This window comes from Bubalus kerabau, chromosome 8 (genome assembly GCF_029407905.1).
Source record: "Bubalus kerabau isolate K-KA32 ecotype Philippines breed swamp buffalo chromosome 8, PCC_UOA_SB_1v2, whole genome shotgun sequence".
In the NCBI taxonomy this organism is placed as follows: Eukaryota; Metazoa; Chordata; class Mammalia; order Artiodactyla; family Bovidae; genus Bubalus; species Bubalus kerabau.
Genome location: NC_073631.1, coordinates 104,957,408 through 104,981,376, shown reverse-complemented (window position 1 = coordinate 104,981,376; position 23,969 = coordinate 104,957,408). Strand labels below are relative to the sequence as shown.

Here is a 23,969-nt window from a genome sequence, read left to right as displayed (position 1 = left end):
GTGTCAACACTGGTTATATCACTTCCTTTAAAGGCATTGTCCAGAAAAACTGGAAGTCTCATTTCGGTTTTTCTGTGAATGCTATTACAAAATTGAAAAAGTTCAGGGATATCCATGTTAGAAAAAAATTCTCCCTGGAATTGATTTTTAAGCCAGTTGAAAGGGAGTGGTTACTGCGATGGTGCTATTCATAGCTTCTGGGCTGTGGCAACAAGGAATGCTTGTTCCTGTGTCATGCTTTATTTTCCTAGTGCTGTGCAAGTTGCCCTGACTTAATTCAGGGATTTCCCAGCTACCACTTCTTATTGTATTACCCGTGGAAAACATAAGAAATTGGGAGTTGCTCAGTTCTATGCCTATAGCAAGTAGGATTTAGTTTTACTCCACCTTCTCTTTAGGTATTTCGATGTCTGGTGGTGGACCAGGGTGATACTTGTACATCTTCTTCTGGATATTTGGAATCCAGTCCTGACTTTCCTTGTGCTCAAAGCCACAGGTTATGTTACAAAGACTCCACTGACCTTCTCTAAGTCATTTCTCCTCTGAGCAAGGTAGAGGAATCAGGACAAGGTAACACAGCGTGGTGGCACCACCAAGGCTTGGCTGCATCCTCACTCCTTGTGCTGTTTACCTTCCATCCATCGGGAAGATGAGGGCCGATGAAGATGAGCTGAACAGAGCACCTATATGCTGCCCTCTAGAATTCCTTTCTCAATAGCTACCTGAGTCTGCTTATAGGCTGAGGCTTCTGGAGTCTGTATTAGTCTCCTTGCTCTGTGATGTTTTAGTTTGAATTTTAAGCAAGTCACTAAGAAAGATCAGAGTCGTGGCCTTTCTCCCATGCCTGGGCCAGATACCTGTCCTCCTTTCCCTACTCAGTGTTCCGTGGTTACGTGTTGTCGGTTGTCAGGAACCTGGAGAGAATGCATGCAGTTGGGTTCACACAGTTCCTCCTGCCGGAGGCCCGTGACCCTTTAGGAATGTGCCAGACTAGCTTTGTGGTAAAATGCCTGTACAGTACCATAAACACAATAGAATGAAGCACTGGCAAGTGAGCCCTGGCTGCTTCATCTGAGAATTCTGAGGGCTCCCTCACCTGTACTGCCAGATTTGGCAATGGGGGAGGGTTAAGGACTAAAATATCTCCTGGTCCAAGAAGCAGCCTGCGCTCAGCCGGGCCTCACCAGCCCTAGCACAGCCCTGGGAGGGAGACAGGATGATAAATAGCTCCCCGAGGTGTTGCTTCAGGTTTGTTATTGGCTTTTAAAAACTGTGTTTGAATTTCTTTCTTTAGGTGGATTCCTCATGCCAGACCATTATTCCTAAGATTAAGCTGGAGCCTCATGAAGTGGATCAGTTCCTAAACTTCTCTCCCAAGGAAGGTCTGTCTCCTCTCCCCTTTGGGCGAACAGGTGTGGGTGCGCCACCCCAGGCAAAGTGGGGACTGTTGATTGTATTGAAGGCAGAGCTTGTTTTATGAAATAGCTGTTCTTGACTATAAATACAAACTTTAAAGCTAAATTTTATTTTCCCATATATGTGTATGCTTAATTTTCAAGTAAATCTTCAACTTTTACTCCAAGCTAGGGTGACCTTTCAACATGTTTATAGACTCTTGTGACTTGGGTGCTGACAAGGGAACACGGGAGCCCCTGCCCTCAAGCCATCCTATGAGTAAAAGCCAGCTCCCTACCCTGGTGTGATGATCAGTACAGACCTAATGGGCATTTACAAAGCCAACTTGCTGGCTTAAAACAAACTCTAATTTTAAATCCTTTGTGAAGTGGATTCACAGTTTATCTGTCTGGCAATTCAGTATTTTTAAATGTTGATTTTCGGGTGGCTCAGCTGGTAGAGAATCTGCCTGCAATATAGGAAATGCAGGTTCAATCTCTGAGTCAGGAAGATCCTCTGGAAAAGGGAATGACAACCCACTCCAGTATTCTTGCCTGGGAAATCCCATGAACAGAGGAGCCTGGTGGGCTACAGTGCATGGAGTCACGAGAGTTGGACATGACTTAGTGACTAAATCCCCACCAACCACCACCACTCCTCTATTCCTGCGTCTATTTAGAAATAAGTGGTATCAGTACTTGAAATGGTTACACTCTCACTTTTTTCTTTCCCTGTGTCAGTTTTTCCCTTGTCCCCTGTGAAGCCCATGGGTAGGAATTCTGAATGCAGACCCCTAAGTCTCAGAGAGTCTAGGAAGCTCTTTCAGCCTTTTTAATTGATATACTTTGCCCAGCTCCTTAATTCAGTGCCTTAAGACACGCCATCCCCTCCCTTTTTATTTATACTTTCAGCACATGGTTAGAAGGACAGCTCATCAATGTGATCAACAAATAAGAAGCTAGTATATGGGCTTGTCATGGGAAAGGTATCTGTGCTATGATGTGGACGTAACGTGCAGATGTTACAATATATAGGAGCAATGCTCACAGAAACAAAGTCTACTTCATCCCACCAGAAGCATACTCAAGATTTATCCGTGATACTTTAATCAAGGTTGGCATTTACCTTTGTCATCAGTAAAGAAAGGATTCAATTATTTTTTTATACTTTTTTGGCCACACAGCACAGCATATGGGATCTTAGTTCCCTTTGAATCCACGCCCCTTTGGAAATGTGGAGTCTTAACCACTGGACTGCCAGGCAAGTCCCAGGATTGAGTTTTTATAATGAGTAGTACTGACTAAAATCCATATTGAGACAATATTTATTTTAACTGAGTGATACACATTTTAGTGCCTTTCAGCTTTAAAGAAAGTAATTCCTTTCATGTTTGTGATACTGGTAACAACTATCAAATACATTTTGCTCTTTCAATCTGTGTTGCCATATGCTTCCGAAAATGTCATCACTGTACCAGTAAACCCGTAGTGGCTTCAGAATCTTGGCTCTCTAGAGGATAAGAAAGAATTTCAGGGTCCTTCCTTGAAGTGGCCATCTTTCCTCATTATCCTAGATAAACAGAGAGGAGGAAATTCAATATCCTTGAATGTAGCGTGGCTTCTAGGCAAAGTGGCTTGTTGTCCCCAGCCCTGTCAGGAAGTAACCCAAGAGCCACATTTCAAGTGAATTTAGAAATCTGATACTGAGGCACTTGTGACCAGGGCAGTAGCTCTCAATAAGTGGGTAAGAGGAGATTTGAGTTTGCTTCACTTTTCCTGCCGTACCATTTCCATTTTTGTGTGTGTGTGGAGCACCACCTTCTTGGGAAGGGGAAAAGTACTAGAATAATTTGGACTGTGCCCAGCCAAAGGGAAAAGTAAGCTCTAGTACTCTTGACTAATTCTCCAGACTAATAGCTCTGCATGGCAGACACCGGGAGCCCCTGTGAGGTTTGTCTGCTCCCGGGTTTTGTTTTTATTTGCTTGTTTGTTTACTGTGGCTAAAAGATAAACATTGTTAAAATTCAGTTCAGTAGCTCAGCCATGTCTGACTCTCTGTGACCCCATGGCCTGCAGCACTCCAGGCCTCCCTGTCCATCACCAACTCCTGGAGCCTGTTCAAACTCATCTCCATCGAGTCTGATGCCATCCAACCATCTCATCCTCTGTTGTCCCCTTCTCCTCCTTCCTTCAATCTTTCCCAGCATTAGGGTCTTTCCAATGAGTCAGTTCTTCCCATCAGGTGGCCAAAGTATTGGAGCTTCAGCTTCACCATCAGTCCTTGCAATGAATATTCAGGACTGATTTCCATTAGGATTGACTGGTTTGATCTCCTTGAAGTCCAAAGGAAACATTGTTAAGAGATAAGCTCTAAAAAATTAAAAATTTCAATCGCTTATTTGAGCAAAAATTAATTAGACTTTGCAGCGCCAAACTTGTTAGAAGTTTCCTCTGACAAGAGCTGGGGGGAGACTTTTATAAAGAGAAGGTGGAAGCAAAGTAAAGAGATTATTGATGGGCTATAACTTAAAACTTAGTTGGCTGTTTATGACCAGTTCCTTAGATTCCAGCCTGATAACCTTGAAGCATTTACAGGACTGGATTTTGGTTTGCCTGTGTAAGTGGCCAGAGCACTGGAGACACCCCAGGGTAACAGCTTCCACGCTTATTAATTGACCTGACACTAGAGTCCCATAGGTCATCATGGGGTTGGGAAAACCTTACTTAACACTTTTAGGACTCCTTTCTAGGTGAACACATATTTAAGACATCTACCTACCCTCCTTAGTTTCCTGGAAACGGTGGCCAAAAAGTTGACAATAGAGATGTATGGGATTGTTTTAGAATATTCTTTAGCTTTAGGAGTGCCTGTGGACTCTAAAAAACCAGGGAGCTCTATGGCAGGGTAGGTTAAAAAGAGAAAAGAGAGGGGTTAGTCTAAGAAAGAACGAGGAAAAAGTATGTGCTGTTAGTGGGGGTGGGGCAAGGCGGGGAGGTGACTGAGAGAGATGGATCACCTGTGGTTCCCTGGGACAGTCGGTGTTTCAGTGAGCAGAAGAGCCCCATGCTTCCAGCTAAAGGCAGCTCTGAGGGTCCTTTTTCTGAGGTGAGTAGCTGTGTCTCAGAAAGGCTTCTTCCATCTATAGTATCTCAGGCAGGAGGCCTTTCCATGGCCCCGGGCTGTTCACTGGTTGAGCAAGTCCAGGTGTGTATGTGGCCCCCGGGCTCCTCGCCCAGTTCAGAGCCGCTACACTCGGGGCTCTGTTGTCCCGGGGGTCCCAGGAGGAGTGCGGAGTGAAAGGCTTACCCAAGGTCACGTCCCTTGGCTCAGTAACAGTGACTGGCCATGAAGATATTCCAGCACAATGTGAAGATCCACGGGTCAGAAAAAGAGTGAGACCCCCAAAGCTCATGTGTCAGGTTGAACTCAGAGACAGCTCTTCCTTTGGAACCTGTCTCCGCTGCCCTGGAGGTGCGTGAGCGGCACTGACCAAGGCTCCAAAGCCTGGCAGAGTATGGGTGTCTCCCTGGGGAGAGGTGAAGGATGCTTGATGCTGGGGGACGTTGCGGGGGACACCCCGCTCCCCCTCATTTATCTCCCAGTGCCTGCTTTTCTATCCACAGATGGATTGGGTGTTATCTGAATCAAGAATGCCTGGCATCTGGCCTGTGGGCCCTGCCATGCACATTCCTGCAGAAACAAATGAGCTTTTCTCAAACCCTCATGGGCTCCCTGCTTCTGCTCTTTCTTTTTTTCTTTTTTTAAGATCTTGATACGTTAACATGGTGGTTTACAATCAAACTGTGGAAACTATATGAAATGAAGAGAGGGAACGTTATGCCAGCACTATCCCTGCCTGCTGTAATTTCCCATGTCCCCATTTTGTCATAATTTTATTACTTTCTTACATATTTTCCCAAGTTTCTTTATGTAGTTACAAGCAAATAGGGTCTGTATTCTCTTTCTCTCCTTTTTCATACAAAAGGAAGTCTACTTTATACACTGTCTTGCACCTTGATTTATTTCTATCGTCTATAGGTTGAGACCAGCACACAGTTACGTCACATCTACTGAAACACCTGTTGACGAAAGTAAAACTCAAAAATCCAGTCCAAAAATGTATCCACAATGTGCTGTGCGAGGTTGCTCAGTCATGTCCGACTCTTTGTGACCCCATGGACTGCAGCCCGCCAGGCTCCTCTGTCCCTGGGATTTTCCAGGCAAGAATACTGGAGTGGGTTGCCATGCCCTCCTCCAGGGGATCTTCCCAACCCAGGGATCGAACTCAGGTCTCCTGCATTGCAGGTGGATTCTTTACCAACTGAGCTACCAGGGAAGCCCATTATCCACAATAAAGCCAGAAAATCAAGCTAAGAAAGTGCCTGCTTGAGGCTGTATCAAGAACTGCAGAGTTGGAACTCACTAATTCAATCTACTGTTTTTCGAAAGAAACACTTAAATTTTGCCTTCATAGTACATCTTGGAGGCTGTTCCATGTCCACTCGGAGAGATTCCTCATCCATTTGTTCGACTGTCCTAGGTTGGATGTTGGATGTTTAAGTGCCCCCACGTCCTGCTTCGTTGCCCCCTGATGGATGCAATCGGTTCTTTTCCCCTCAGCCTCCGTGGACCACCTGCACTTACCGCCCACTCCTCCCAGCAGCAACAGCAGCGACTCCGAGGGCAGCCTGAGCCCCAGCCCGCGCCTGCACCCCTTTGGCCTTCCGCAGACCCACAGCCCCGCCAGGGCCCCGGCGCGGGCCCCCTCGGCGCTGGCCAGCTCCCCGCTCCTCACTGCTCCTCATGTGAGTGTCCCTGCATCCCTGCAACCCGATCCTCCCATCCTGTCGTTTGGAGCTTCACCCAGCGTGGCTGCCATTCCGAGCCACTTGGCTTTTCTTCCTGTGGGAAGTTTTCAGTCTGATTGCTAAAGCTGGGGGATGACAGACTTAGAGAACATTTTCTAAAAACCGCCTGTGATCTCATCCTGCTAACACATTCTTTTCCTTTTCTGTGCACGCTTCCGTTTTTTATTCAAGTGCTTATTTTTTATAGCTACAACCATGAGGAATAAAAATGTTGTCATTCTTCTCAAAATTGTATCACAAATATTTATCATCAACTTAGGCGGTCTTTGTGACCTAGGATAGGAAATAGCTTATTTTTTAAATAAACAATCTTCAATGAACTGAAAAATTGCTCTGAGATTAAACGTTTTGATGTCTAAAGCACACGCATATAATTTAACCCTTTTTGTCTGTGGTTCAGCTCTTAACCCAGTGACTCAGGATGGAAGTCATGAGTCATTATTCATCCCTCACATATATAATTTCTCCAAAAAAAATAGGGATATATAATTAATTTTGCATTGTTTTGAAGTCAGTTGATTTCTCTGAGGATTTAAAAATCATAGTCAACCTTACTGAATTTATAATATCACATAGAGCAAATTTGAATGCAGTTCAGTTCAGTCGCTCATCGTGTCCGACTCTTTGCGACCACATGAATCGCAGCACGCCAGGCCTCCCTGTCCATCACCAACTTCCAGAGTCCACCCAAACCCATGTCCATTGAGTTGGTGATGCCATCCAACCATCTCATCCTCTGTTGTCCCCTTCTCCTCCTGCCCTCAATCTTTCCCAGCATCAGGGTCTTTTCAAATGAGTCAGCTCTTCGCATCAGGTGGCCAAAGTATTGAATGAAGTGAGATATGTAAAAATTCTAGAAAAGCTGTCTATCAATTAGTATAACTTTGAAAAGTTGAATGCAGTCTGTCTCAGAAACTCAGCAAGTTCTTAGATCTGTGGCCATGTTCTTATTTATCACTATTACTGAGGGCCAGTGGGTTACCTCTTTCCACTCCATCATTACCCTCTTACCATTAACCCTTCACTCTTTTGATGACTGAAATGGTGTTCATTCTATGGGTCTGTGGGTCCTGCCACAATCAGTTCATTCTCCATGGTCATGGATTAAATCCTCCCCACGTCAGACTTTGGTTCAACATCCATGCTGTGTTTCCCTACTATCTGTTGGCATCAAGCCTTCATACCTCTGCTGGGTACTGACACCCTCTGTATGTGCCCAACCTGCACCAGCTTCAAGAGCTCACCCCGTCCAGGCAGAGCGGCTTCTTCTGTTACTCTTTACAAGGCTGCCTTTTGTTGGAAAGTCCTTCCCTGTGTAAATCACCCCCTTTCTTTCAGGAGGCCCAGTTCAAGTCTTATCTGCTACCCTAAGCCTTCCCTTATCGCAGAGACTCACACAAGTGTTCTCTTTCTTCATGTTATTAATGCACCTGGAGTGAATATCACCGTCTAGCATTTAATTGCTCTCATTCTTTCATGTGTGTCAATTCAGCCTTGGTCTCGATCATTAGCTGCTTAAGAGACAGAGTTCTTTTTGATTCCTCCATGCATTTAACACAGAGCTAATATGCAATAGGTCCTCCATTTATTGCCTAATTATAAACACGTTGTCCTAGTGTGGATGACATGGGATGAGCTGCGGTTGTCGTCTCCACTGACGATGGATAGTCTAGGACAGAGCTGACCAGAGACTCGTGGAGCAAGCCTGCCGGTGCGTCCCTGGGAGTCCTAACCCTTTAGCTGGAAGTGGAGGTTGAGAAGCGGCTCCTAGTGTATAGAGAGCATCTTGCAAAATGGCCTTTTCAGGAGAACAACAAAACTTTCCACAGAACTCCAAGTGAATTCCTTATCACTCTGACGACAGGAAACCTCCAGGGATGTAGGAAATGAATTCTGTCCTTTAATTTGCATGTTTTAGCCAGTGGGGTACTTTGTGGGAAATAACAGGTGGAGGTTTCTTTACCTGTTCCCTAAAATTATAATCCTTGGGTTGTAACACTCACATGGGTGTCTTCTGCATTTTTTTGCTTCCACTTCAGAGTGCCCATTTCTCACCCAAACAGATGGGCGTCCTTTTTCCTTAGTTGTTTGCAAGACATCATATCAGACCCTCCTCGCCCCTCAGGAGGCTTCCCTCCAGCGCTCCCAGCTGCTCCTCTTTGACCCTTTTCTGCTCCTTGGTCTACACAGAAGCTGCAGGGATCAGGCCCCCTGGTCCTGACGGAGGAGGAGAAGAGGACCCTGATCGCCGAGGGCTATCCCATTCCCACCAAGTTGCCCCTGACGAAATCAGAGGAGAAGGCCCTAAAGAAAATCCGGAGGAAAATCAAGAATAAGGTGGGTCCATCAGATGCAGGCACTTCAGTGAGCAGAACCGAGCCATGTGCCTGTCCTACCTTCCCGGTGGCCAACACTGGCCCGGCCCTTGGTTCGGGACCAAGGCTTGGCCCTGTCTTCCTCCAGCCCTGCCATCCATCTTCTGGTCAGTGGGTCCCCAAATTGGGTGTGCATGCTCCATGATGCTCAAGATAACCTATTCAAGCATGGGAGGAAAATATTAGAACTCCCATTTACATTTAAAAACATCTCAGACTTTAAAATTTCTATTTCATGATATATACAATATTTCCCCTAGTAGGCATTTATGCAATTTCTAAATATTTATAAATTATATTATAAATACATAAATATCAATATATTATGGGTGCTTCTTAATTTTTTTTTCTCGATAGGGGTTTTTTATTAAAAAATTCTGCTGGCTCTTCTATACCTGGGTCTAACAGTTTCGAAGTCCTGGGCCCCTATAGTACCTGGGTTCGATCCCTTGGTCAGGAAGATCTCCTGGAGAAGGCAGTGGCTACCCACTCCGGTATTCTTGCCTGGAGAATCTCATGGACAGAGAAGCCTGACAGGCTATAGTCCATGGAGTCGCAAAGAGCTGGACTTGACTGAGTGACTAACACATTTCCACTTTTGATCTTAGTAGGCATTTGTACAGAACTGTTTTCAACCAAGGGTCCATAAGTCCTTGAAGGCTTACTTTCAAATAAGCACAAATACAAAAAAAAGTTGGTATGGCTAGGGTGTGGATAGAGCAGGAGGGAGGAGACTAAGAGAGGAAGAAGGAGAGAGATTAGAGTCATAATTCTTCACCCACATGCAGAATCACCAGGGAATTTCTGTGTAACTGACCCCAACTGGCTTATATTATGTATTACAGTGACCCAACTAGGTCCACAGAATTGAAGTCATTTTTCTGAGACCATAGAGATGGTTCATGATGTACATGTTGTGATCTGACTCCTGGACCACCATCCTTCTCACTTGTGGCCTAATTTGTTAAAGTAGATGAGAGCATAGACCTATTGAAACCACGGGGAACAGGAGAGGCGATTAGTAGATGAGCCAGCAGGTTAAAGAAATGGGAAGTGGCCGCAGAAGTGAGCAGGGCTTCTGTGATTTCTGTGCTCACAGACTCCAGTCATCTGGGTTTACTGCTATGTTGTCGTTCAGTCGCTGAGTCGTGTCCAGCTCTTTGCAACCCCACGGACTGCAGCACGCCAGGCCTCCCTGTCTGTCCCTGTCTCTGGAGTTTGCTCAAACTCGTGTCTGTTGAGTCAATGATGCCATCCCACCATCTCATCCTCTGTTGTCCCTTACTGATAACAGCTGGAGTGTAATTCTCTCGTCTCCCCTTCCATTGCAGATTTCAGCCCAGGAAAGTAGGAGGAAGAAGAAAGAATACATGGACAGCTTGGAGAAAAAGTAAGCCTCTGCCAAACTGGTTGTGTGTATTGAGCAATTCACGTAGAGAAATGTGAGTGCCAGGGGGCCCCTGATTTCCATGACAAGGGGGTTCTGTTTCTCACCTGGCTCCCAGCAAAGGCTGTTGGTTTATCAGCCTGTGTTTTGCCTGCCACCTAGTGGTTTTTAGAGGAGAACCTTATAAATCTAGCAAGAAATTTAAAAAGTACAACTTCCTTGGTGGCTCAGATGGTAAAGAATCCACCTGCAATGCAGGAGACCTGGGTTCGATCCCTTGGTCAGGAAGATCTCCTGGACAAGGCAGTGGCTACCCACTCCAGTATTCTTGCCTGGAGAATCTCATGGACAGAGAAGCCTGATGGGCTATAGTCCATGGAGTCGCAAAGAGCTGGACTTGACTGAGTGACTAACACATTTCCACTTTTGATCTTAGTAGGCATTTGTACAGAACTGTTTTCAACCAAGGGTCCATAAATCCTTGAAGGCTTACTTTCAAATAAGCATAAATACAAACCTTTATGCACATTCCTGGACTTCTCAGACGAGAGGTGCTATTTTGGCAGAAAAGAGCAGGGCTAATTAATCAATTACCCTTGGCCACACTGCCTTGCACCCTTGAGAAAGCAGCAGGGGATATAAGACAAGTTGGCATTCTTTATTTTCTATCTGCTATGATTTGTGTTATAGGTGAGTGACTTTGCACAAAAACACTTGAAGATACCTTGTGTTATTCTGAATAGCCTGGAATATCAGGAGGGCTCTTAGAAAAACATAAATTAAAACCCAATTTTGTATTACCCTAGAAAATAGTTTCCATCTGACAAACTAATATCATTTTAAAATGGGAGTGAGTCCCTGGATCTAGAAATGAATCTTTATGTATATGTGGTGAGAGGAGCAGTTGGTGGATCCTGGCTGGTTTTTGAGTTCCTACTGAAAGTCAGTGTTTCTTCCTCCTGATTTAGGTTTTGGTAATAAGAATTATTACCAATCATTGTTGAGGTATCCGGGGTCAAGATGTTTCGATGAAAATCTCTTTATGGCCCCTTGGGGCACGCCTCCTCCAGCACCTGGGTTCCTTGTCCTGAGGTCCTAGGTTCTTGTCCCCCCCTCTCCCCCTGCCCCAAGCCCTGTCAGTCTTTCTGGCCAAGAGTGCAGCTAGCAGCATTCAGACCCTGTAATATGGAGGGAGAAGTGTGAGGAGCATTGAGAGCCATAGGGAAAAGTCAAGAGAAATCAAATTGGAAAAACCCTTTAAGAAGTTTGGGCTTCCCTGGTGGCTCAGATGGTAAAGAATCCACCTGCAGTGCGAGAGACCTGGGTTTTATCCCTGGGTTGGGAAGATCTGCTGGAGGAAGGCATGGCAACCCACTCCAGAGCTCTTGCCTGGAGAATCCCATGGACAGAGGAGCCTGGCGGGCTACAGTCCATCAGGTCACAAAGAGTCAGACACGACTGAGTGACTAAGCACAGCACATAAGAAGTTTACATTGTGCACCATTCCAATTCATTTCCCATTACTGAGCCATTTGTTATTAATCTCTTTCTCTTTTTTTTTTCTTTTGTGTCCTCACCCTTTTCCCCAACTCAGGTTGGCCTGGCTCTCTTCCTGATCTCCCCAGAGTAGCTGCTTCTCTGTTTATTTTTTCTCTGAACCCCACCCGCCTCCATCCTAGTTCCTGGCTTAGTGCTTGCTCCCCTGATAAAACTCAGGTTTTTCTTTTTCTCTCTCCTCTGTAGGGTAGAGTCTTGTTCAACAGAGAACTTGGAGCTTCGAAAGAAGGTGGAGGTTCTGGAGAACACCAACAGGTGAGGGTCCCTGGAGTGAAGATGCCTGATGGAAGGTGGGGAGAGAGGGGCAGATCAGAAAGGGAGCTGGGAAGAAAGGGGAGGAGATGCCATTGAAAGAGTAGTTGTGCCAGGATGCTCAGGGCGGCCGTGTTCCATGCACCTGTTCCTGCCACCGGTGTGCATGTGCACACACACACGCACACACATGCCTGTGCACACACACACACACACACATGCCTGTGCTGTCCTTTACTTTCCCTAAAATATGTGAGATTGATGAAGAGACTGACTCTGACAAGGGCTTTCATGAAGAGGGAGTTAAGGAAGAGGCTTGGGAGAGAATATGGTCAATGAGTCTGATTCTCCCGAAAATGACATCAGACTTTATAGAGGTGGCTAAGGAGGGAGTTGCCACTTTGTTGTCACCCAATTTGAGTAAAATAAATTAGTGCTTATTAGTGAAAAAAAAAAAGGAGAGAAAACCAAGTTTGTTTTTTAAAAAGTTTTTGATTATTGTGTTTAAAAGTTAATTAATTGATTACATTTTAAGTCCTTTTTAAAAAATAATTGTAGGACAGATGGATTAATGAGTTCATCTAGCACCTCCTGTGTCAGGTACTGTTTTCAGGACTTTATAGATATTAACTCATTTAACCTTCTGATGACCCTACGACCTAGTCCTATTACTATCCCTATTATATAGAGAAGGTAATGGAGACTCAACAGGGAGGCCTGGTGTGCTGCAGTCCATGGGGTCACAAAGAGTCGGACACAACTGAGCAACTGAACTGAACTCAATGAAGACTCAGAAACGTTAGGTGACTTGCCCAAGGTCACACAGTAAATGCCAGAGCTGCATCTGAAGGCAGGCAGTCTGGCCCTAGAGCCTTGATGAGCTTTATCCTGGGTCATGTTAAGGTATAGGGCTGAGAAACGGTGGTTGAGGAGTTTCATCATGTGTGTGTGTTCAGAGTCTGCTCATGCTTTGAAAATTAAAGTATTCATTAGTTAAGGGATCATATTGCCCTTAGCTGTTATAGATCCAACAATCCAAGCAGAGAAAAATTGACTTTTAGGTAAGCAAGATATTAATTCATCATTTTAAAGCTTAGCATTAATGCCTAATAACAATTTTGCAAATGTTAACGGATCAGGGTAAATCTATTTACATGTCATCCAATAATAGTGTAAAATTTGGCTCCCGTTTCCTAAATCTTCATGGTCTATTGCTCAAACAGCAGGCTAATTGAGTCATCAGTTAAAAATACCATCAGTAGGAAAAGTGGACATTGTGACCCCACTGGGTTTCTCTCTGCATTTCTGGGAACATGTGCTCATATGGCAGGTCAGGGACAGTCACCTCCAGCACTCTGTAGACAAACAACAGAAGTAAGTAAATGTCACCAGCTCCATGTGATATCACCTTGATCCCCCATGCAGAGGAACTGGTTTCCAGTGGCACTTCAGGGTTCTGGTTTTGCTGTTGTCTTTGGCGATTAGTCTCCTGAGGCTTCATCCCTTCATATCCACCTTTATTCTTGCCAGAGTGGTTCTCTGGGTCCTAAACCCCCACCAGAGTCTGTATCCGTTTTGTAAGCATCTTGAGCAGATTCTAGCCCATCCCACCTCCTGTCTTAGCCATCGCTATTGCAAAACCCCCATGTTCATGAGTGGGACAAATCCAGGCCATGAAATGGTGAAAAGGGAAAGAGGAATCCGTCCAACATAATGGAGTGGTCCAGGTTGGGTCTTGTCTAAGGGCTCCAGATGTCAGGTCTTCCTGCAGCCACACGGGGGCAGCAAAGGCGCAAAGAGCGTTGGGTGCTTGTGATGAGAAGGGCTCGCTGCCTGCCTCCTTTACTGGAAAAGGGTGTCTCCTCCCCTCTCCAGGGTGACCCTGCTGTATCATATATTTTAAACCTAAAAAATAAAACCCACACACATGTAATATATGCCCATTGTAAAAAAAAATTTAGAAAATACAGTTAAAAAAGAAAAGAAACCCCCCCCTCCCCAAATCTTTTCACCCAAAGAAATGTTTACATTTTGAACTGGAATATTTTATATGTATGTACTTATGTTGTACATCCTCTTCTGTTAAGAACCTTCCCCATTTAACAGAAATCACTGGCCATACTGGCCATATATTTTCGTATCAGTAAATGTATTTCTACATAATTTTATTTCTGTCAGATTTTGATGAAGAGCTGTTATCTGCAGAGCATGGACATAAAGCACATCTGATTATGTGTGTGTCAAGAACAGTCTGTGCTTTGCCAATTGTTTGTATCTTTTAAAATAATGAGTGTTAATTGCTTGGTCGTGCACAACTCTTTGTGACCTCCTGGACTGTAGCCCACTAAGCTCCTCTGGCCATAGGATTCTCCAGGCAAGAATACTGGAATGGGTTGCCATTTCCTTCTCCAGGGGATCTACCTGACCCAGGGATTGAAACCAGGTCTCCAGCATTGCAGGTGGATTCTTTACTGTCTGAGCCATCAGGGAAGCCCTTTAAAATAATGGCCACGACTATATTAATATGATGTCAATTATTATACAATATGAGTTACAGAGCCCCTGTGTATTTGAGCTTGGGTCAGCATATCTTGAGTTCTTCCCTGAGAGCCAATGGTAGTTTTCCTTCTATCTTCTTCACTGTAGGAGCTTTTGCCAGCAATTCAGCCAGCAGGAGATTCCACTGAAAAAACAATCTACCTCGTGCTTATGGTGTTCTGCTTGCCCCTTGACTGGCAGGCGCTTCCACTGTGGTTCCCCAGCAGGCTCTGTGTTCAGTCTCCTCCCTTTTCCAAACTCCTAGTAGACAACCAAGCCTTTATGGTAAAAATGGTTAATACTTGATTAACCTGCCATCCTCCCACACGTAATCTGATGAGGGGCCTCCTAGGTCATAGTCTCTCAGTCCAGCAGCTTTTCATGTGTTTTGGCTTGAGAAGCCAGGGAATAAAGCAAAGCTGCTCTTGTGCAAACAGGGAAGGGCCTACCTTCCCCCCGACTTCCTCTCCCTTCTCCTTCTGTTCCTGCCAATGGCCTCTCCTTGCCCAGAGGACACCGTGGCCGGAGTGACCAGTTTGAACCTCGGCAGTCTGTGCCCTAAACTGGTCAGGAGGAGATGATGGTGTGGGCCTGTGGGAGGGGGAGACGTTCGAGCCCTTTATTCATGGCACCGAGTGAGTGACCCAGTGTTTGAACTAAGTACAGAGCGGGGCCCAGTGGACATACACCTGTGTTTGTGTCCTGTTTGCGCTTCTTATATTACCATCCTTTGGAGGTAGGCGGGTGGAGGCAGAAATGCTGACCAGATGTGGACAGGATCCTGGCTACCCAGAAGTGGTGGGATACCTGGGGTGCCGCTGTTTCATTTGGCATGACCTGGCAGGAGAGGCAAGTGGGTGCTTCACTGTTGGCCAAACTAAAGAAAAACTGCCCCTCTTTACATTTTACCGCTTCCATGCTCTACCCCACAAGGACTTTCATCTATCCAGATGAGAAGGAGCACTCGAAGCTGGAGTCAGTCCTGAATCTTAGGATAGTACTGGCCCCAGCAGCAGCCAGGTAGCATGTTACTGGCTTCGAGGTGAAAAGGCCCTTTTGCTTGAGCTCAGCAAGCTGGAAGGGGGTGGGGACAGAAGAGGAGACTTCCGCAGCCTTTACCACTGGAACCTTGGGCAGCTGGAGCAGTGGGAAGTCACCTTCACACTTGTCTGTAAGGCGATCTGCTAATCGCCTACCACCAGGAAATGTGTGAGCCAGAGAGAGATGGTTTCCCAGGGGGCCCTCCTTCCTGTGCTCAGTCGGGAAATACTTTTGCTTTTACAAAGTCCAGGCGAGACTGCGTGTGATGTCTGCTGGCCTTCCTTGCTTCTCATTCGTCTCCAAGCTGCATGACTCATTCTTGAGAGACCCTGTCTTTCCCCCACTTTATAGCCTTTTCTTCTACACAAGTGATTCGACTAGCCCATTCGTTGTAGGCATCTGTGGCTCAGTTTGCTCCTTTCTTGTCTACAAGCCTTGAGCATCTACAGGGCTGATTTGTAGACTCATAGGAGCTTAGACATGACAGCTTGTTTGGAGGTTCTAGCAGGGGAGTGCAGCCACTCATATATTCTTGATCGAAGACTGGTCCTCCTCCATCGGAGATGGTTGTCGTCTTTGACTGATCTCGCATCTTTGAGAGGGTCACATGTGGAACAATGAGAGAGGAAGGGGACACCTGCCTAGTCAGCCAGATCGGCTGAATCAAGCCTGGCAATCAATGGAGAGACCAGTGTTGCAACCAGCTCTGGATATGAGAGCCCTCATATCTGGAGCTCAGACTTGAAAAATACTTTAGAGATCATCTCATTTAACTGCTAATCACTTCATTTCACAGCGTGGGCAACTGAGAGCTGGTGAGGTTAAGGTCATCCAGACATTTAGAGGTAAGACAGGAACTGGGACTCAGGCAGTTCATTTTTCCAATGGTCCCTTCCTCAGTCACTCCTACCCCTGTTGTGCGCTCTTTCCAAGGACCAATGCCTTCCCCATCACAGGGCTGACCTTGGATCCGAATGAGAGGGCCCTACTTGGGACCCACATTTTAGGGGGCCTGCTCCGGTTCCCCTAGCATGCCCCTCCCGGTGGGATGAGGAGTCAGCAGGACCAAGGCAATATGTCTGTCTGGAGCTCTTAACCTGGCCCGGAGGGAGCTCGAGGGAGCAGGCCTTGGGGGTACCTGTAGGCAGTGTGTGCTGGCTAGGGCTAGGATATACGACATGGGATGTGGGCCTCACTGGTTCCCTTTCCCTGGCCCTCACAGAAGTAAAGGATGTGCTTGTCCTGACCTATATTTGTGTTGTTATCAGAAACAAGGATTCCTTAGTTTTCCTCTTTGACCTTACTCGTAACTCTAGTCCTCCTCTCTGTCTCTGCTCTTCTTGTTCTTTACAATCTGCATGCGATTTCTGAGAGAGGTCTTTCCAGCCAAGCCCACTGGGCTTTGGTCATGTTCTGCCTCTCCTGATTTGTTTGTTTAGCCACACAGTCATGTCCCTTTGCACCACTTTTGTCTGCTGGCTCCCTCCGAGCTATTATGGTTTTCCCTGTGTGATGTCTTCTCTTCTCTTCCACTGTCCATAACCAGCTGGTCCCCTTCTCCTGCTGTGCACAGAGAGGCTGTTAGAGTGCTGACGAATGACCCGAGTCCAGGAATGACCCTCTGTAGACCTATATCTTGGTTTAAATCACTTTTCATTTCTCCGTTATCTCTAACTTCTGGCTGTGTGAAGAGTATAAACTTTTTTTTTTCAGGTGAAAACATTACAAACTTCAAAGGATTGTTGATACAAGGCTGAGTTTCCCAGAGAGTTTAGAAAGGCATTTTAGTATGATTTCATGGTGAAGTTAGACATTCTTCAGCCCCAGAAAACATTCTAGAACTCTCTTTTTTGTGTTCTTGGGCAAGTAGGTGATAGAATATTTCAAAAGTGCCTCCTGGTCCCTGAAAAATAAAGTTCCTTGGAATGTGGCAATTGCACAGTGAGAAAAGGGAGACAATTTGTATTTTTAAAAATTTAGACCAGAACCCCATAAACAGCCTTCAAAACTTAAGTAAAAGGTCGTAAATAAATGAATATTTTTTCAAAGTTCAGGATTTTAGCAGAATGTGATTATCTTTTGTGTAAGAGTTTGCACCTTAGTATTTAAAAGTCTTTGTGGTAGTTCATGAGCCTCCTTGGAGAAGGAAATAGCAACCCACTCCAGTATTCTTGCCTGGAGAATCCCATGGACAGAGGAGCCCGGCGGGCTACAGTCCGTGGGGTCACAAAGAGTTGGACACGACTGAGCAACTAGCACACGAGTCTCCTTAAATATTGTTATGCAGTATTTTGCATTGTTATTAACAATATATCCTACCAGCTCGTCTCTCTCCAACTAAGGACTTTGAGGTACACGTTTCAGGTTTGTAACACCTCCCTCCTATCCCTCAGATCTTTGACACTAATTCTGGAAGATTGGGGTGGATGTGGAGGGCTTTAGGTGGGATTTTGCTTCAGAAGAACATGGACGCCTACCTGTTCCATCATGAAGCCACATAATAGTCACTCATAATAATTTTTTTTTTTTTGCATAAGCACTGTAGTTAAATAACACTTAGACTTTTTGATCATATCATTTTACATGTTGTGTAACAACCCAGATACACCACACATGCATCATATACATACACCACACATACATCACATACATAACTAATACGAATGTTTCACAGATAATTACTAATTTACTATGTGTGATGCCCTCAGATAGTGTGTGTTTTATTTGATTCTGTTTCATGGAGAAGGCGATGGCACCCCACTCCAGTACTCTTGCCTGGAAAATCCCATGGATGGAGGAGCCTGGTAGGCTGCAGTCCATGGGGTCGCTAAGAGTCGGACACGACTGAACGACTTCCCTTTCACTTTTCACTTTCATGCGTTGGAGAAGGAAATGGCAACCCACTCCAGTGTTCTTGCCTGGAGAATCCCAGGGACGGGGGAGCCTGGTGGGCTGCCGTCTCTGGGGTCGCACAGAGTCGGACACGACTGACACGACTTAGCAGCAGCAGCAGCCTTAGAAAATACACCAGTCACACCCCAGTTGTTTCCACAGCCCACGAATGGTTCATGACTTGGAATTTAGAACTTACTGCTCTAAGTCATTCCATAACAATGTAAAAAAAGTTTCTTGATCCCTGTGGGAGGCTGATGCGCCCGGAGTGGTTCACTCACACACACAAATGTGCGCACACACATCGTAGCACAGCTGGTTTCACTTCTGAGAAAGGTGTGTCACAGGATTTGATGGAAAGTGTGTTTATAGAGGGGACCTGCTTGGCAGCTCCTAGCACAGCAAGTAATTGGGAACCACCCGTTTATCCTTTTCCCTGGGTCCCAGTTTCTGACTCCAGTGGGAAATTAGACACTAGAATGTTCAAAGCACAGGATGCAGCCGCTGCATCCCTCTTGTTCTCTCTTGCTCCCTCCTCTTCTCACCCCCACTGTTTCTCTTAAATAACAGAAACAGAAGAAAACAAAATGAAACCAACTACAAGAAAACACATGAGGCTGTTGATGCATTTCCCAGTTTTTATGAGACTGTGTCTCACACTGTCGGCTACTTTCGAATGTTTTGCCCAATTTCCTTTGATCCATCTCCCAAGATACAGGGTGATGCTTTATTTTGGGTGAGGCTGGCAGCTGCCTTCAACTGCTCTTTTCCTTGGAGCTATGCGAGCACAGCCGTAAAGTTTATTTTTACATCTCACCACAGGACAAAAATCCACATTCTCAATCGAGCCTTGGACACTCCGATTTAACAACTTGTGAAAAATTTCTTGGCCCAGATAAACGTCTCTCTAAATTAAGACCTTGCTCCCGGAAGCCCAAGAATTCATTAAGCCATAATTAGCCATGATCACTGATGATTTAAAGTGCAGTAATAAAGGAGAAGTTTTTACCGAGTTCTGAATGCACGGTTGGAGAGTCTGTCCTATGATTGACTTTATATAGCTTTAGTTTTAAAATAATTCTTCCATTTCATCTGGGGCCTGCCTTTTCTCCAGCCAGCCCTTTATGCAAGCAGAATAGCAGCTGTCATCGGAGCTCCCAGTGCTGCAGGGCATGGCATCTGTCCAGTGCCACCAGGGGAGGTACCACGTCATCTCAGACCAGCGTATCAGCCCTGAGGTCCCAGGCGTTCCCATACAGAGTCATCAGTGGAAAGAAACAGCAAGCACTCTGCAAAGGTGTATTTGTTCCAGCAAAGCCAGAGTACCCCAGACAGGGATTCTCTCGTTATTCTTTTAGCTGGTCAAGGGAATTAACTTTGACCATATTATTCAAGTCCCGAGTTTGGGCAGCAGTTCAGAGGACATTGCTGAACATTGAACTGCTGCCTGAACTCAGGGCTTAAGTAATATGATGAAAAGCACACAGCCGTGGTACTGAGATCTAAATTCAGGTTTCTTATCCTGAGAGTTCATCGCCCTATTCTGGTGAATATTACTGACTTAGTAATTCTGAAGCCATCTCATCAGCTCTCTTGGTATCTCAGTGGAGGGACAGGGCTTATAATTTCCAGTTTCCTAAACAAAGCTTAGGTTTGACTTCCTGACGCTTGACTTAGGCTAAGGAACACCCATTATTCTCTTATCCATCTCTTGCATTTTATCTTGTCATCTCCAGAGATCTGCCAAGAAGTGTATATTTTACCTTATTGCTTTTATTTGTATCAACATCACGGAAACTTTGTTAGTACATATCTCATTGCCATCAGAGTCACTGTGGCCCTTTTGTCTGTAGTTTAGTCACTGCTTAAAGTAATCTTTTCTTGTTTAACAGTGGACATATCTCTTGACTGTGCTATTGTCAATATAATATTTTTTCAGGGGGCCATGCCATACAGCTTGCAGGATCTCAGTTCTTTGACCAGGGATCAAAGTCAGGCCTCAACAGTGAAAGCATTGGGTCCTAACCAGGCGACCACCAGAGAATTTCCTCAATATGATATTAATGTCACTGGATTTAAGAAAAATCTACTTAACTGAGAAGTCTTTTGATCATTAATTTTATTAGGTTATAGGTTGGGGTACCATGCTGTACTGAATTGGAAAGTACGTGAGCTATGGAGTCACATAGATTTGGGTTTACATCTTTGGTCTTCTAGTTACCAGTTACATGTCTTTGAGACATTTATGTAGTACCTTGTATGAAGTTCTAGTACTCAGTGGACACTCAATCACTGATAATTTTCTTTGGTTATGACAAAAAATGAGTGTTTCTATTGTGTGAATGTCTGTGTATTTCCCAAACTTTATCGCATCATGGAAATCTGTTTCGATTGTGGGGATGCATGAGCTAACCTGCTCTCCCTGGGTAGAATCCCTCTGTTGCGGATGGATGGGGCCTTTGAGCGTCAGCCTTCCCACCAGCTTACCTTCACTAATCTGAGCAGGAGAAGCAGCAGTGAACAGCACATTGTAAATTACTGTTGCTTTCCACAGAAATTTCAAACTGAAAAATCTATTTGAAACTACATGTTTGCTTATCTTAAAGAGCTGCATTATAAACTGTTAGAAATCAGGGGCCATTAAACAACGATTTTCATTTACGGTGGATTCAGCACGTAATTACCTTTGAATTTGGAAAGGATGTGCTGATGAATGCCAAGTAAAGCATCGTACACCTCTAAAGATACAGGCCTCCCTGCTCACCCAGTCAGACCTAGATGGTCCTTCGTCCAAACTGGCAGCAGTTTACACCTGTGGCTGGGGGCCCAATTTGAGCTTCAGGCACTATACCATCGGGGCTTAGGTGTGTCGGCCTGTTAGAGGTCTGCCTTCAGGATGAACTCTTGAGCCTCCTGGGAGACTCTTCATCCTAGGGAAAGGGTCCCAGACCTTGTGATCTCAATCAGAAATTGGAAGGGAGGAGTGATTCCAAGTATTGCATAGAACTGGTTTCCTCAGTGATTCATGCTCTCAAGACTGGACAAGAGGCAGGGAACAGGTGGGAAGGTTGTAGGGACTGTTGGTAAAAATGGAAATGGCGGTTTCACTTTTAAAAACACCTTAAGAGGGACTTTCCTGGCTGTCCAGTAGTTAAGACTCCATGCTTCTAACGCAGGGGGCACAGAATCGATCCATGGTGGGTGAATTAAGATCCCCCATGTCCGCCTCCTGGTACAGCTACCCCCTAAATAAAACAGAATAACGGGACATTAAATTTTTTAAAAATTCACACCTAAAACTTCAGAGCAAAAGTGAATGGCTTTGGTAACATGTGGAAATCTGCTGTCTAATGGAAGTCTGGATGAAGGGATGACCCCCCACCCCACCCTAAACACAGCACAGCTGAGCTTCAGCACCTTGGTGCTGCAGTGCAGGCAGCAGGGTGCCCCGTGGAAGCTGGGGTGCCCATCAGGAGTGGCAGCTGGCGGTACAGACATGGCCTTCAGCAGGCCACCAAGGAAACAGCGAGGCCCCTTTCTGTAGTGTAGCTGCTGACAAAGAGCCTGTTAACTGGTACATGAGGAGGCCAGAATACGAGAGAAAAGGTTTGTGCCGTGCAGTCAAACGTGGCTCTTATCTGTGGGCTCGCCTTTGCATCTGCCCCCAGGATTTCCAGAAATATAGCAGGGAGACCCCAGAGAGGCCTTTGGGGCTGGCACGACAGACGGTCGTCAATAAAATGCGTGCCACTGCCTGCCAGATGTCAGCTCTGCCGGAAGGAACGTTCATCCAGGAGAAGCGTGTGTCAGAGGTCACTCAGCTCTCAGCTTTGAAAAGGCAGCCGTGCAAGAAGGTGGTGCTCTTGGGAGTCCTTGGGAGAAGAGAGAAAGCGTGAGGAAAGGAACTTGCTGCATCATAAGATCCTTTAGCTGCAAACTTCTGATTTTTTTTCTATCTTACTGACGTATAACTGACAAGTAAATTTGTGAGATATTTAAAGTGTACAGCATAATGATTCGATATGCGTATACATTGTGAAAGGATTCCTCACATTGAGTTAATGACCACGTCTATCACCTCACCTACTTACCTTGTTTTATTTTTTGGTGAGCACATTTAAGTTCTACTCTCAGCAGTTTTCAATTATATGATACAGTGTTATCCTGTGTGTGTGTATGTGTGTGTGTGTGTGCGTGCGCACACGTGCACGCTCCGTCATGTCTGTCTTTGCGACCCCATAGATGGTAGCCTGCCAGGCTTCTCTGTCCATGGCATTATCTTGGCAAGAATACTGACGTGTGTTGCTATGTACTCCTCCAGGGGTTATCACCTGTAGTCACCATATTTTGCACTAGATCCTCAGACCTTATTTATTTTAGAGCTGAAAGTTTGTACCCTTTTACCAAACTTGCTGTCTCCCATTCCCCCAGCTCCTGACAACCACTTTCTACTATGAGTTCAACTCTTTTTTTTTTTTTTAAAGATTCCATGTGTAAGTGATTCCATATGGTATTTATCTTTCTTTATCTGGCTTATTTCACTTAGCATAATGACCTCCAGGTTCACCCATGTTGTCACAAATGACACAATTCCCTAAAGGAGAATTTAAAGTCATCACACCATTAGTCTTACTCAGCCTTGAGTAACACACAGAATTCTTTTAAAGAACATATTGCTTGAATATATATAAATGTAAACCAGTCTATACTACTTTTGGTTATACTTCTAGATTACTATAAAGCAAGAAAACATATGACTAAGTACTAAAAAGACCTCCATATTAATAGAATTTAATATTAAATAATGGGATGAATGATTTTGTTTTGCTTACATTAAGACCACTGTTGGGGCTTCCCTGGTGGCTCACACAGTAAAAAATCTGCCTGCAATGTAGGAGAGCTGGGTTCGATCCCTTGAGTGGGAAAGATCCCCTAGAGAAGGGAGTGGCAGCCCACTCCAGTATTCTTGCCTGGAGAATCCCATGGACAGAGGAGCCTGGTGACCTATAGTCCATGAGGTCACAAAGAGTTGGACACTACTGAGCAACTAAACACACACACACACAAGACCACTGTACAAGGTAAAAATGTAGGTGGAACCACACAGGGGTTGTTCAATTCAGAAGGCCTGTGCTGCCTGTGCTGTGGGCTCCAGTTCTGGCCCTACTCTTATCCATGTAACTGCTAGAGCAATATCATTCTTACAGCCAACCTGTCCCCACCTGGCTTAAACCTGGGAGAACTCATTTCATTGGTACTGGTCACGGGTGGGAAGGTTGAGGGAAGCTGCAGACTTGGGAATATTTTGCTTGTCTGCAAAATGGGCTGCAGTATGTGCAAACACCCGGAATTCTTCTGCCAATGAGTGATTTGCTGATGTTTTCTGGTGAATTTGTCTGGCTTTCTCATGTCACCCTCACAGCATGAATTTTCTGAAACTCTTTGAGACTCAACAAATCATCTGCTTGAAAAATCTCTCCACTTTGCCGAGGGCCCTGGGCTTGGAGAAGAGGGATGGGGGCAGGGATCAGCCTCAGCTCTTTACGCTGCTCACACAGAATCCATCCCAAGGCTGTAATTTGGGAGCCTGGGCTGGGAGATCCTTTTCTGTGGCTGCACTGTTCAGAATTTGCAAGGAATGTCACCGTCTGCTCCTTTTGTGAC

The 23,969-nt window shown here is 45.3% G+C and overlaps 1 protein-coding gene across 8 annotated transcripts in view; it reads left to right on the top strand.

Moving 5' to 3' along the window:
* Positions 1-23,969, top strand: part of CREB3L2 (cAMP responsive element binding protein 3 like 2) — a 129,824-nt gene that overhangs the window by 94,927 nt on the left and 10,928 nt on the right. For all 8 annotated transcript variants that reach the window (XM_055591031.1, XM_055591035.1, XM_055591032.1 and 5 more), the window contains exons 4-8: positions 1,295-1,382; positions 6,016-6,200; positions 8,454-8,600; positions 9,970-10,028; positions 11,769-11,837. In XM_055591031.1, coding sequence (XP_055447006.1) covers positions 1,295-1,382; positions 6,016-6,200; positions 8,454-8,600; positions 9,970-10,028; positions 11,769-11,837 — 548 coding nt within the window. The remainder of the gene's footprint in view (positions 1-1,294; positions 1,383-6,015; positions 6,201-8,453; positions 8,601-9,969; positions 10,029-11,768; positions 11,838-23,969) is intronic.